This window comes from Crinia signifera, chromosome 1 (assembly GCF_055691185.1).
Source record: "Crinia signifera chromosome 1, ASM5569118v1, whole genome shotgun sequence".
In the NCBI taxonomy this organism is placed as follows: domain Eukaryota; kingdom Metazoa; phylum Chordata; class Amphibia; order Anura; family Myobatrachidae; genus Crinia; species Crinia signifera.
Window position 1 is genome coordinate 446,093,894 of NC_139217.1, and position 15,228 is coordinate 446,109,121.

General features: G+C 44.2%; 1 protein-coding gene across 1 annotated transcript; it reads right to left on the bottom strand.

Moving 5' to 3' along the window:
* Positions 1-5,576: 5,576 nt before the first annotated feature.
* LOC146016576 (uncharacterized) lies at positions 5,577-7,671 on the bottom strand. Its single transcript, XM_083151742.1, has 2 exons — positions 7,252-7,671; positions 5,577-6,335 (listed from the first exon to the last, which is right to left on the bottom strand). The coding sequence occupies exons 1-2, from the start codon at positions 7,669-7,671 to the stop codon at positions 5,790-5,792; spliced, it is 966 nt and encodes a 321-aa protein (XP_083007868.1). The 3' UTR covers positions 5,577-5,789.
* Between the last annotated feature and the right edge of the window lie 7,557 nt (positions 7,672-15,228).

The following is a 15,228-nucleotide window of genomic DNA, read 5'->3' on the forward strand; positions in this document are numbered from 1 at the left end:
CCAGGTTTGCCCCCAGTTATGCCAACATGTTCATGGCCAGATGGGAAAACCTAATGGTATGGCATGGGCATGACTGGGAGGCAAATCTGGTCCAATGGTGGAGGTATATTGATGACGTGTTGTTTATATGGAGAGGTCCAGAAACATAATTGAAGAAGTTTTTTGAATATCAACCAGAACCAATTTAATATTCAGTTGACCTTTAATATTAGCAAAATCGAGGTGAACTTCTTGGATCTTAGGATCTTTATAGAAAACAACAATATCGAAACATCGGTTTGTTATAAACCATCTGACTCCAATTCATATATTAACCCTTCCAGTAACCACCACAAGAAGTGGATTTCAAATATTCCTAAAGGGCAGTTTGTACGTTTGAAACGAAATTGCTCCAACGATGTCAATTTTGAGGATAGTGCCATAAGAATGAAAGATAAATTCATCAATAAAGGGTACAGTACCAAACTTGTTGAGGGGGCTTTAGAAGAAACCAGATTGCTCTCAAGGGGAGATCTTCTCAAAAGCAAACCTATTACCACTACTGATACCAATAACTACATAATAGCATTCAGTACACAATACAATGCTTACCACAGATCAATAGAGCATATCATTAGAAAAAACTGGAGAGTGTTATTAGAGAATCCAGTCCTAATTAGCATTTTACCACAGAACCATAAATTTATTTACAGGAGGGCGGCCAGTCTTAAAGACCAATTGGTTAGCATTGCGTTTATGGAAAGGGGCATTATGTCCACACGCAACAATGGGTTCCACAGATGTGGAGATTGCGCTATGTGCAAATCCCATCCTTCAGTAATCAGAAAATTCAGAGATTAAATTAAATAATATCACAATCAAACCCAAGCAGTTCATCACATGTAACTCGAATTATGTAATTTACGCGATTCGTTGTTCTTGTGATAAATTTTATGTCGGCAAGACAAAAAGGAATTTAAAAGTTTGTGCGGAATATCAAAAAAGGCTTTAAGGATCATCCCTTTTCTCTACATTTTTTAGAAACTCATGGCAGCTCCGTGAAATCTATTACAGGATTTTGGGGGTTGGAGGCCGTGAAGTGTAACTGGAGGAATAACAACAGAGATGTTAGATTGGCACAAACGGAGATGAGGTGGATATTTAATTTATCCACCCTGGCTCCACAAGGTTTAAACCATGAATTTGAATTAAAATGGTTTTTATGACCTATGTCTTATGCCCCTCTTCTTTGCTGCTTTTTCTTAGTGTTGTTTTAATATGTGTGTTTTTAACATTTTTATATATATTTTATATATTAATTATTATCCAATATATGTAATGTAAATTATTTTGTAAATGGAGGAACCTTTTCATGTCAAAATTACCTTTTTATATCTTCCAGCCCATCAATTAACTTATATGTGTAATTTCTAGCTCCCTGCAATAAACAATATATGTTCAGGGTGATGGGATACATTCTACGTTTGATATACAGTGAAACGCATATATTACTTCCATATATGCGGTTCATACGCCGGAAGCCGGTAGTACAACTATGCGCTCTATCTGTGGGATCTCTACAGCCGGCTGCGTGCCATAGTCACGGCACCGGATATCTGGGGGTGCGTTCCACTAGCCGGAAGCCACTACCCGACGTTACTAAAACTTTATTGGACTGTCCGGCGCATCGGTACAGCCGGCTGCGTGCCATAGTCACGGCACCGGATATCCGGGGGTGCGTCCCACTAGCCGGAAGCCACTATCCGACGTTATTGATACGTTATTGATACTTTATTTGACTGTCCGGCGCATCGGTACAGGTAATCTATTATGTTATTAAGGCTGTCCGGTCAGAGAGCACATGCCGGAGGCTTGTGCCGGAGACTTAAAAGTCTGATTCTTACAAGCTCACGCACTTGCACTTTGAATTGAAGTGACCCGGAAACGGTTCCTCCATATTGCTATAAATACCCTGTAAGTTTGACTCACTGACTATCCTTGAAAAAGGCGGCTGAGACCTTTTAATTGACTATTTTTAGGACAGGATCCATTACGTGATCCAAACGTAACTCTTTAGATACCAGTTGCTCCCGATGGATGATGCAGTGAAACGTCGAGAAGTCAGGGAACCGTTCATCAGCCTGGCACAGTCCCACAAGGCCATTCACAGATCCGATCATGGATGGTTCCCCATCAGTTGCTTTTGCTGTAAGCTTTGATAAAGGCGACTTTGATTTAGCGAAAACATCCATCAGTGTTTCTTTCACATCAATGCCCCGGGTTCGGTCTGTTAAAGGCATTATATCAAGGAGCTCTTCCTTGATTACACAATCCTTTGAAACAGTCCGTACAAATTTTGCCAATTGAGATTTGTCCTGGACATCACAAGACTCGTCTAGTGCAATGCTGAGGTATTCACATTTTTGGAGATCAGAAGTTAATTGAGATTCAACAGAAGCATTTATGTTTGATATTCTGTGCTCAATTGTATGTCGTGAGAGTTGAAGGTCTGAAACCATTTTTTTAAGAGATATATTTTCTGGGCACAGGATGGACACTACATCTGTGAGACATTTTTTTAACAAATTCACCTTCATTATAAGTTTTTTTTGGCACTGTCAATATTCCAAGCGACTTTATACGAGGCATGTGTAACTGTTTGAGAATGTTTGGAAAATTTCTGGAACACTTGTGTTTGCTTTTGCAATTTGACCCCTTATAGTTTTTAGCTTGTTACGATCTTAGGCCTCGTACACACCAGAACGATCACGATCGTGCGTCGATCGTGAACCGATTTGCTGTGAACTTCTCGGGAGCGCTCCCCCGGGCCCAGACTCACGATTTGCATAAGATGGTGTATTTTTTTACTTACGATCCTCAAACGATCGCGAGTCGTTTGCGATGGTCGTCCGACTGTCGTTTTGGTGCATCGTGTGTGCACAGTGACTGTCGTTTTTGAAATTTAAATAATGGGCAGGACTAGTTGTGGGGTACAAATAACAGCAGCCATTTTAGATCTGTGCATTTGTGCTTTGTGACTAGTGAGGCTTGGTGTATACCTGCTGAACGCTGTACATAGCTGTTTGCTCTGCTTTGTTTTTGCCTGGCATTACAAAGTGTGCTTTTCCTGTGTCCATTATGCAGTCTGCAGTGATGGATTCGTACCAGCAAGATTTTCTGCTTTCCTATGCTGTGCTCAGGGTGAGGCAGCTGAGGGCCCAGCGTAGAAGAGCTAGGCTGCTGAGCCGTCAGGCTCGTTCTCACATGCCACTGCTCCTGGAAATTCGTGAGAATAATCCCAATGATTATAGGAATTTCTTACGTTTGGATGATGCCACCTTCCATGAGTTGCTGCGTCTCGTCACCCCCCACATCCAGAAGCAAGATACCAAGTATCGCATGGCTATACCTGCTGAGGAGCGGCTGGTGGTGACCCTGAGGTTTCTGGCTACAGGACGGTCTCTGGCTGACCTGAAGTTTGGATCCCTCATCTCCCCGCAAGCTTTGGGCCTCATCATCCCCGAGACCTGCAAAGCAATCGTGAAGGTACTGCAGCACGAGTATTGCAAGGTAAGGAAAAATACACCACACACTTGTAGTGAAAACATATAATGTTTTATTAAAATAAATCAAACTTTGACATCCACACATTTTTAGTTTTCCTTTTTTTTGGATTAAATACAAATGGTACAAAAATAGAACCCATTGATACGCATAACTGCAAACTGTTCCAAAGTGCAATAACATGTCCAAAAATATATAAAACATTTCACTTTTCTGCCTTGAGGTACGGAGCAGTAGAACACACAGTGCTTGTGGCGCAGATAATCAAAGTACCTTCATGCACACGCGGTGCATAGTGCAGAAGCAGTGGTCCCGGCCCCATTGCTCCGCACCATGTGCCACGTGAGCATAGGCTTTATCTGCGCCACAAGCATCATGTGTCATACTGCTCCATGCATGTGCAAATGGCAAAAGTGTCATTTTAGAAACATTAGGTACGCATAATATAAAAATAGACCAAAGTGCTATAACAAGTCAAAAATTTTGTAACAAACTGAGCTTTAAAACCTACTGCCGCACTCACTAGAGGTACGGAGCAGTAGAACACACAGTGCTTGTGGCGCAGATAATCAAAGTACCTTCATGCACACGCGGTGCATAGTGCAGAAGCAGTGGTCCCGGCCCCATTGCTCCGCACCATGCGCCACGTGAGCATGGGCTTTATCTGCGCCACAAGCATCATGTGTCATACTGCTCCATGCATGTGCAAATGGCAAAAGTGTCATTTTAGAAACATTAGGTACGCATAATATAAAAATAGACCAAAGTGCTATAACAAGTCAAAAATTTTGTAACAAACTGAGCATTAAAACCTACTGCCGCACTCACTAGAGGTACGGAGCAGTAGAACACACAGTGCTTGTGGCGCAGATAATCAAAGTACCTTCATGCACACGCGGTGCATAGTGCAGAAGCAGTGGTCCCGGCCCCATTGCTCCGCACCATGCGCCACGTGAGCATGGGCTTTATCTGCGCCACAAGCATCATGTGTCATACTGCTCCATGCATGTGCAAATGGCAAAAGTGTCATTTTAGAAACATTAGGTACGCATAATATAAAAATAGACCAAAGTGCTATAACAAGTCAAAGATTTTGTAACAAACTGAGCTTTAAAACCTACTGCCGCACTCACTAGAGGTACGGAGCAGTAGAACACACAGTGCTTGTGGCGCAGATAATCAAAGTACCTTCATGCACACGCGGTGCATAGTGCAGAAGCAGTGGTCCCGGCCCCATTGCTCCGCACCATGCGCCACGTGAGCATGGGCTTTATCTGCGCCACAAGCATCATGTGTCATACTGCTCCATGCATGTGCAAATGGCAAAAGTGTCATTTTAGAAACATTAGGTACGCATAATATAAAAATAGACCAAAGTGCTATAACAAGTCAAAAATTTTGTAACAAACTGAGCTTTAAAACCTACTGCCGCACTCACTAGAGGTACGGAGCAGTAGAACACACAGTGCTTGTGGCGCAGATAATCAAAGTACCTTCATGCACACGCGGTGCATAGTGCAGAAGCAGTGGTCCCGGCCCCATTGCTCCGCACCATGCGCCACGTGAGCATGGGCTTTATCTGCGCCACAAGCATCATGTGTCATACTGCTCCATGCATGTGCAAATGGCAAAAGTGTCATTTTAGAAACATTAGGTACGCATAATATAAAAATAGACCAAAGTGCTATAACAAGTCAAAAATTTTGTAACAAACTGAGCATTAAAACCTACTGCCGCACTCACTAGAGGTACGGAGCAGTAGAACACACAGTGCTTGTGGCGCAGATAATCAAAGTACCTTCATGCACACGCGGTGCATAGTGCAGAAGCAGTGGTCCCGGCCCCATTGCTCCGCACCATGCGCCACGTGAGCATGGGCTTTATCTGCGCCACAAGCATCATGTGTCATACTGCTCCATGCATGTGCAAATGGCAAAAGTGTCATTTTAGAAACATTAGGTACGCATAATATAAAAATAGACCAAAGTGCTATAACAAGTCAAAGATTTTGTAACAAACTGAGCTTTAAAACCTACTGCCGCACTCACTAGAGGTACGGAGCAGTAGAACACACAGTGCTTGTGGCGCAGATAATCAAAGTACCTTCATGCACACGCGGTGCATAGTGCAGAAGCAGTGGTCCCGGCCCCATTGCTCCGCACCATGCGCCACGTGTGCATGGGCTTTATCTGCGCCTCATGCATCATGTGTCATACTGCTCCATACCAACAGGGCAAGAATTGGTTTTACAATTCGCGTAAAACCGGAGGGTCCTGCTCTCCTGTGAACTCAGGCAATAATGAGGTGTACAGGTGGGTATAGCGGGCTGGAGTTGAAGGTTGTGCGGAGGATGCTTGGACAGGTGGAGATTGATTTGGCAAAGTGGAAGGGACTGGTAAGGGTGCTGGGGGAGTAGGCCCTGGTGGTTGTTGGCAAGGAAGAAGGCCAGCTATGTTGCATTCAAATGTAAGGCGGTCTAAACGGCCAAAAAACAATAGCTCGCTGCTTATGCGTTCAAAGGCCATTTGCTGGGTTGGACTCAGCTGGCGTAAGCCGTCAGACAAATATTTCCCGAAAGCATCAAATCGGTCGGGAGGCCTACGTAGAACCTGTTCGGCCCGTATCAGTAATTCCTCCTCTGGGTTGTCTATTTTCTTTTCCTTGCGGCGCGATTTTTTACAGGCCTGTTGTGGCGGTGTGGGTGTAGTGGATATTCCTTGCGATGTTCCTGGAGACTCCGACAATCCAGACAGGTCCAGGGTCGGTGAATGTTCTGTCTCTGCACTGTGTTGCTGTGGAAACAAATACAAAGTTCAATTTATTAATCAAGTTTATTTATTATTTCTACAGTTCCCTACCAGCGTGAAGGATTGGCAAAACATCGCTGCAGAGTTTGAAGAGACATGGAATTTCCCAAATTGTGGAGGAGCCATTAATGGCAAACACGTCCGCATCAACCAGCCTGCACAGAGTGGTTCCTACTACTTCAATTACAAGGGATACTTTAGTATCGTTCTAATGGCTGTGGTTAATGCGAACTACGAGTTCATCTTCCTGGATGTTGGCAGGAATGGGCGTGCTTCGGATGGTGGAACTTTGAAGGATACCAAGTTCTACCAGAGGCTCACCTCCAACACTCTTCACTTGCCGTCGGTCCAGGAAACCAAACATGGGCTCAATTTTGTGTTCGTGGCAGACGAGGCATTTGCCCTTCATGAGCACATCATGAAGCCATATGCCAAAAGGGGCCTGGACCACGACAAAAGAATTTTCAACTACAGGCTTTCCAGGGCACGGCGGCTTGTGGAGAGTGCGTTTGGTATCCTGGCAAGCCGTTTCCGCATTTTCCATACTGCCATCAACCTGAGGGTGGACAAAATAGACTGGGTCGTCATGGCGTGCTGTGTCCTGCACAATTTACTGCGCCGCAAGGAAAGACCACAAAGGCCTACAGGACCAGCACCACCAGAGGTCCCAGAGGAGCCAAAGGAGGTAGTGCAGATATCCTCTGTGGAAACGCCGGCGCAACAGTATAGGGGGACTACACGCGCCATGCAGGTTAGAGACCAGTACGAGGACTATTTTAATGGAGTGGGTGCTGTCCATTGGCAGGAGAACCACATTTAAGACATGTGTGGACTGAACCTATTCTCCGGGCCCAAAAAAATAATGAGGAAGGACATGTGTCAATACCGGGTCTGTACTTACCGACAATGGTTGGGAACTTTCATCCACAGTCTGCAACACCTCATCCCCCTCACTCTCCACCATGAGGTACAGTCCGGTCCTCTGTGCCTCCTGACTCAGGGTGAAGGTTAAGAGATTGTAGTACCACAAGGAGGTCTCATACACGTCGCCGGCTCCGGCACCAGATCTCTTGGTGGTCTGCATTTTCTTATGCTCTTTTAGGAACACAGTGCGGAGATTTTGGATTTTTTTCCGCACCCACTCCGCATTGGCTTCAGGGTGATATGAACGGCTGAAATTGGCCAACTCATCCAGGGCATTTGCTCTTTTAATTTTGTTACTGTAGTCTTTGGACTTCGTCTTCCAAAGACATTCGTACTCCCTGTATTTGTCGATAAATGCTTCGACGAAGTCACGCTCCTTTGCCAGAGCCTGACACATGTCTATAAGAAAATAGATAAAAAAAATTATTAAATGATTATAGTTTATATATTGTTAAGACACTTCTTTTATTTCAGGTTCACTTTTGTTAATATCACAATAAAGTTTTAAGTTTCACCAACCAGTTTCCTTTTTATTGTAAACAAGGTGATAGTGTACACAGCTTCATCTATTCCAGTGTTGGCCAACCTTGACACTCCTGCTTTAGTTGAACTACACATTCCAGCATGACCTGCTGTGGTTTTGCTATTTACCATTTACACACACAGATATATCACTGCACTGCATTGGTGGGCATCAAATGCACTGGGGGGGAATTGGTGCGCAGCTAATGCATTGGTGGGCAGCTAATGAATTGGTGGGCATTGGCGGGCAGCTAATGCATTGGTGGGCAGCTAATGCAGTGGTGGGCAGCTAATGCATTGGTGGGCAGCTAATGCATTGGTGGGCAGCTAATGCATTGGTGGGTAGGGAAGGTCCAAATACCTGTCTTCAATTTGGCTGTGCTCCAGGATCCTCCGTCACTGCTATCCTGTACCATCGACGAGTCTCACAAAATGCCTGCGGAGGGAGTGACACACACAGATATATCACTGCACTGCATTGGTGGGCATCAAATGCACTGGGGGGTAATTGGTGCGCAGCTAATGCATTGGTGGGCAGCTAATGAATTGGTGGGCAGCTAATGCATTGGTGGCCAGCGGTGGGCAGCTAATGCATTGGTGGCCAGCGGTGGGCAGCTAATGCATTGGTGGGCAGCGGTGGGCAGCTAATGCATTGGTGGCCAGCTAATGCATTGGTGGCCAGCAGTGGGCAGCTAATGCATTGGTGGGCAGCGGCGGGCAGCTAATGCATTGGTGGGCAGCGGTGGGCAGCTAATGCATTGGTGGCCAGCTAATGCATTGGTGGCCAGCGGTGGGCAGCTAATGCATTGGTGGGCAGCTAATGCATTGGTGGGCAGCGGTGGGCAGCTAATGCATTGGTGGCCAGCGGTGGGCAGCTAATGCATTGGTGGGCAGCGGTGGGCAGCTAATGCATTGGTGGCCAGCGGTGGGCAGCTAATGCATTGGTGGGCAGCTAATGCATTGGTGGGCAGCTAATGCATTGGTGGGCAGCGGTGGGCAGCTAATGCATTGGTGGCCAGCGGTGGGCAGCTAATGCATTGGTGGGCAGCTAATGCATTGGTGGGCAGCTAATGCATTGGTGGGTAGGGAAGGTCCAAATACCTGTCTTCAATTTGGCTGTGCTCCAGGATCCTCCGTCACTGCTATCCTGTACCATCCACGAGTCTCACAAAATGGCTGTGGAGGGAGTGACCAGGAAATGAGTATAAACAAGCAGGATCTGACGACGGTCTGACGAGGCAAGTGCACACGATCATCTCGCAATCTGCATACAATCAGCCCCCAATCTGAGGTCGGATTGACAGATCTTTACTGCAGTAGGTAGGATCTTCAATCCGACCTACGACCGGCGGGTACGCGCATCGGATCGGAATTGTGGGCTTAAAACAAAAGATTTTGCACCAATCTATAGCAAACGCTCGTACGACCCATCGAAATCGGAGGTTTTTATGCCAAATCGTCCTGGTGTGTACGGCCCCTTAGTTCAGTACCTTTAGGAAATTCCTAATCCATGTTAGCATGATGTGTGTTAAAATTGCGGTGAAGATTTGAACACTTGAAGTGTGTTAGTGCAGTCTGGCATATCAGACAAAGGGGTTTACCTTTGTGTTCTATGAAAAAATAAAAAAAAATCCATTCTGGTAAGAATGTTCTGTGTTCATCCTCGTATTTACGTTTATTTTTACTTTTTTTTTTCCATGTTTAAAGAGGCTTGGTATATTCTGCAATTAAATATAAAATAAAATACAGTCATACGCTATCAAAAATGTTTAAATTAGGTCTGCAGACAATTATCAATCGAATATGTATATGGCACAAGTTCACTATTGCACACAAAAAATAATCCACATAAAATCACAGCAGCCTACAAAAGATTCTTAGCATGTATAAAGCTGTACATCAGGTATAAGAGGCATGTAACCTGGTGGGGTATAAGGGCCTAATGCAAGTCAGGGCACTGTGCCGCAATGGCAGTCCCTTACAGTAACCAGGGAAAATGTCCTTTATGCCTTGGGCTACACAGCGACAACAAGCAACACTGGCTTCACCACTGACATCACGCTCTTCTCATAATTTGTTTATAGTTACCATTGCCAATCTATACTGTCACACAGTTTATTTCAGTGGCGTAACTTTGTCCCAGTTGCCCGGAGGCAAGATTAAATTATATATTTTATAATTTTGTCAAAAATAATAATTTGTCTATGGTAAACTGAAGGTAAAGCAGATTTAATTTATATATAAAAAAGAGAGTTTTTAGATACTGATGAATTTTCTGCAGACATGAAATCTGTTTTACATTCTGTTTAACATATATATTAGTGTCCCTTACAAATTACACCACATGGATTGAGCCAAAATTCTCAGTATACCACATGGAATGAGACAAGATTCACATTATGCTATACAGTATGAGCCCAAATTCTAATTAATCCACACAGAATAAGGCAAAATTCCCACAGAATGAGACAAAACTCATATTACGCCAAACAGTATGTGACATAATTCACACTATGCCACACGGAATGAGACAAAATTCACACTATGCCACACGGAATGAGACAAAATTCACATTATGACAAGGGCGATAACTGCTCTGTTTGTGTCCCGGCGTCTCTCCTGCTTGATGCCCTTCTGCCTTTTGGTGCATGAGACTCTGCAGTGCAATCCAGTGCCTGTGGTTTTCTCCAGTTCCCAAGGACATATGTGGCTTGAGAGGAGCAGTTTGCTCCGGTATTGTTATATATCACAGTGCTTTTACTTATGGTACGAGCAATTGTCTTTTTATGTCGGGAACTTGTTATGTTCTCCTATTAAAATGCTTTTATCTGCACTATGAGGCGCCCCTCACTTTTCTGTTTGTTTTAGAAGATATATAAATATATATATATATATATATATATATATATACAGATAACATACGTTTGATTTAGCCTAGAAGGGCTCAGGATGGCAGGAGGCTGACGCGGTAAAGGAGCCAGACAGAGCAGGAGCACGAGGGATCAATGTGGCATACATATGCACTGACTACGCAGTGACTAAAATGGTGCCGGGGACACTGCCTCCTAGCATGCGTGGGCTTGCCGCGGCTCGTCACACACATGAAAGGGAGGGACTGAGCCGGCGTCGCCGAGCCGCTCATTAAAGGTAGGGAGCCGCCGAGCCGCTCATTAAAGGGAGGGAGCCGCCGAGTCGCTCATTAAAGGGAGGGAGCCGTCGAGCCGCTCATTAAAGGGAGGGAGCCGCTCATTAAAGGGAGGGAGCCGCCAAGCCGCACATGAAAGGGAGGAAGCCGCCGAGCCGCTCATGAATGAGAGAAGACCCGCGGGTTGGCCACCCCTGTCCTACTGTATTGTTCTATGTATTGTATTGCTTTGGAAAAAAATAGAATAGCCATGGCTAGCCGTGGTGAGCCATGACCTAAGGAACAAAGTTAACAGGGGATTTCCCCTTACAGAAGAATAATGCAAATACGAGATAGGACCTCATGAACGTGATTATGATGAGGGTCTAAACTTTTGGAAAAAATTAGGATGTCATTGAGATAGACCACAACGAACATGTATAGGATGTCCCAGGAGATCTCATTGACAAACTCTTTGAAGACCCCTGGCGCATTACAGAGACCAAAGGTCATGACTAGATATTCATAATGACCATCTTGAGTGTCGAACACAGTCTTTCATTTGTCACCCTTTTTGGTTCTGAACTGCTTGTAATCACCACAGATATCTAATTTGGTGATTACTGTGGCTACTTTTACTCGATCCATCAGCTCTGAAATAAGTGGTAGCAGATATTTGTGTTTAATAGTAATATATTTTAAGTCTCGATAATCGATTTAGGGTCGTAAACCGCAATTTTTTATTTTTTACAAAAAAACAACCCGTTCAGTCCAGGGATGTGGAGGGTCTGATGAACCCCTTGGAGAGGTTGTCTTTGATTTATTCTGTCATGGCTAAAGATTCTGGTTGTGACAGGGTATAAACAACCTCTTTGGGTGGGATTTTACTATGAACTAAATCCATAGGAGTATTGGCCTTTTGTTTAGAAAAGACATCTGTAAAGTCTTTATGTCTTTATAGGCTTCCGGTAACTGAAGATCTAAAGACGATTGTCTAGTTGAAATTTTTCGAATGGAAAACTTTGGTTAAACAATGTGAAAACAGGTGGGACTTCAGGAGAGGATTTGAGCAGTGGACCAGTCGAAATGAGGATTGTGTCTCTGTAACCATGATAATCCTATGTTGTGGGAAATGTTGTGAATAACAAAGAATTCTAACTTGAATTGAGAGCGCCAACTTGAATATGGAGTGGCTCAGTTAGAAGGAAAATAGTCCTGTCAGCAATACGACTACCATTAAGGGCAGTGAGATAGTTTGGGGACTCTAAGGATTTAGTAGGTAGAGATAATCTGCAAACTAGTTTAGCAGAAATGAAATTCCCTTCCACTCCTGAGTCCACCAAGGCTGAGAGTACATAAGATGTTGTCGTGATTGACTCTAATAGTAGTGTGATGACACAATAATCTGACTCCTCTGGGATAAATTAGGTTAGCTTGTTTCTTGGATGAATAGGACAATACTTTTTTCTTTGTAAAACAATTTTTATTAAGCGTCAGTGATAATACCGCATAACAGTCAATAAACAAATTCCTAATAACACTCATTGCTTTTTATTTTTATTTTCCCTTCAAAATAAAAATAACAATATTATAGCCGTAATACAAACAGAACTATGAAATAAAATGAAACTAAGGGGTACAAGAGTATTCCATGCATCATATATTACATACACAGTATTTTATAACACCCCTTAAACTCAAATGTATCCCCCTCATCCCTGGTCCCCCACCTCCCCCCTGCAGGAACATCCCAGAACGTCTCAAGATAATGCACAAATTACAGTAGGTACCATGTGGTCTTCGTGGTTGTATCCAAAACCGATTTCTTTCCCCAAAAAACTGGTCGGGCAAATTAACTCTTTTCCTACCGTAGGAGCAACCCTTCGAACCTCCTCCTGTGACTCTACCCGCAGGGTGAGGTCCTGCAATTGTCAGGTAAGGAGGTACTCTTGATCAGTCAATACCTGGGCCGGACTTGCTTGATTTGGATCCGTAGAGACACCGCAAAAATGTTAGGGCCGGTTATAATGTAAGGAGAGGTGTGTACTGAACCCTTGTTGCAGAGCCCAACTGTGCTGGTGGCCTCCTGCAGACTAAGACTTCACCTTTAACAGCCACGTTCAAAGGGGTAAATTAGGTTCACCCCAACCACGGTGCCGCGAGGACTTATGGATGACAAGGCTGCCGCAGGAGGTAGAGCGCCGCAAGATGGGAATACACAAGCAGAAGTACATACACTCTCCAAATGCGGGTATGACCCACAAATGCAACAATGCATATGATATTACCTGGGATTAATACCAACTGCCTAGACGTGTAACAATTCACATGCTGATACAGAAAAATACCCAAAGAATAATAACAAGTGCAACAATGCAAAAAGATTGTACTAATAAGATAATAATACGCAGAGGCTGTTAATCCCTGACTTAACTGGAATAGGCTGACCACAGACTAGTACAGGAGCCAGAAAGTATGCCGAAAACAAGTCAGACTAGCAGGCAGGAGGACCAGTAACACGCTGACTGAGGCACCAGGGCACATAGGACGCTATAACTGGCATCCTAGCAACGACTTGACAGGTTTAATATCAATCACCTCGCCTACAGGCATGGATGACGTCCCACTGCTGGTGCCAGGAGGAAGTTTGGGGCGTTGCCTAGCGAAGCCCTGATGCCAGTCCACTGTAAATCACGGGCGGAAGTTTGGGGTGTTGCCTGGCAACGGCCCTAATGCTTCCCCGCTGCGTGTCCCAGATATCGCCATCCGCCGCCAGCCCCTGTCTTGCCAGCACCCGTCTTACCAGCACCCGCTGAAGAAGGAGCACTCCGTAACACGGCGGACGGCCGGCGGCGGCTAACAGCAATAACATTAACACACTAAAGGTAACGTGTAAACCATGCACATCAATTAAAACAATTCACACAATACAGTTATCTTGCCATGGAACTGCTTCTTTGCCATTGAAATCCGACACATATTGGTCTTGCACAGTTTTCACATTTGTGGTCACATAATTGGCAGAGAATGTACTTTTAATTTTTTTTTTAATGGGCAATGGTCAGTAATTTGCACAATAGGGTTGGGGTCATTTGGGATAGAAGTTAGCCTTCTTGAAGATGCCTTCTGCCACAAAAAAATATGTAGCGCACAAGCCGCTAACAGAATTGTGTACATTTTTTCAGGGGTTAAATCGATGGTTGTGTGAAATACACAGAATCGATTGCATAGTATGACAAAAGTTTTTCTACTGGCATGAGAAAGTCTCTTATTAAAAACTTTCTTTTCTTTTGTAAGTGACCGCTGCGGAAAAGGCTTCATTATGTGTTCTTCTGATGCAAAGGCCTCATTGGCAACAAATACATAATTTAGGCCATATTTACAAAGAGATGCATCGGGCAAATGAAGACTGTCTTCTTTCAGCCGGGTATAGAACTTGGTGGCTTTGAAGGTTCCCCCATCAAAAGAACGGCCATTTGTTCCCACGTCGAAAAAAATCAATTCCTAATTGCCATTTGCAATGACCATCATTACGATACTAAAATAACCCTTATAGAGCCCTTATAGAACATCGAACCACTTTTTTCTGGTGGCTTGATTCGTAAATGCTTTTCTTCTATGGCACCCCCACAATTTGGAAACTACCATCTATCTTCAAATTTTTGTGCCACTAACATCCATTCTTCTGCAGTTTTTAGAAACTGGTTGTGAGAAAAGGGAAAAAAGATTATGTGCCAAATGTATTAGGGTGAGAGTTTTAGAAAGTGAGAGATTTTGGGAGAGTTTCCCCCTTTTTTTAAAGCAGCAATCAATTACACTGCAAAACCAGGTTGATTTTGCCATGTAATTGATTGCTGCTTTAAAAAACATGGGAGAACTCTCCCAAAATCTCTCACTTTCTGAAACTCTCACCCTATTACATTTGGCCCTATGATTCGTATTTATGGCCTTTAGCTGTACAATTCAAATTTCCCAAACATGTAAAGTGTCAGCAACAGGCATTGTCACACTCAGGTGCAAACCCTCCAGATCCACTGTATTCCGCATCACCATGAGGTTCCAGTGGGGCACATTTAAGGGTAACATCTGCAAAACAATCTAGGTAGAATATCACCAGCCAGAATAACATTATAATATGCAAGCCTATCCTGGGCCCTTATTCTGATCGGTGCGGCCGGATGCGAATATGCGGCCAGGACCGTGCGTCCGAAACCCCGCCTTCCATACGGATCGCCAACTCCGTCCGTACGCGGTAAGAAGCTGTCCGAACGGACCGCACCTGTATTTCTCATGGAATACGCCTCCTCC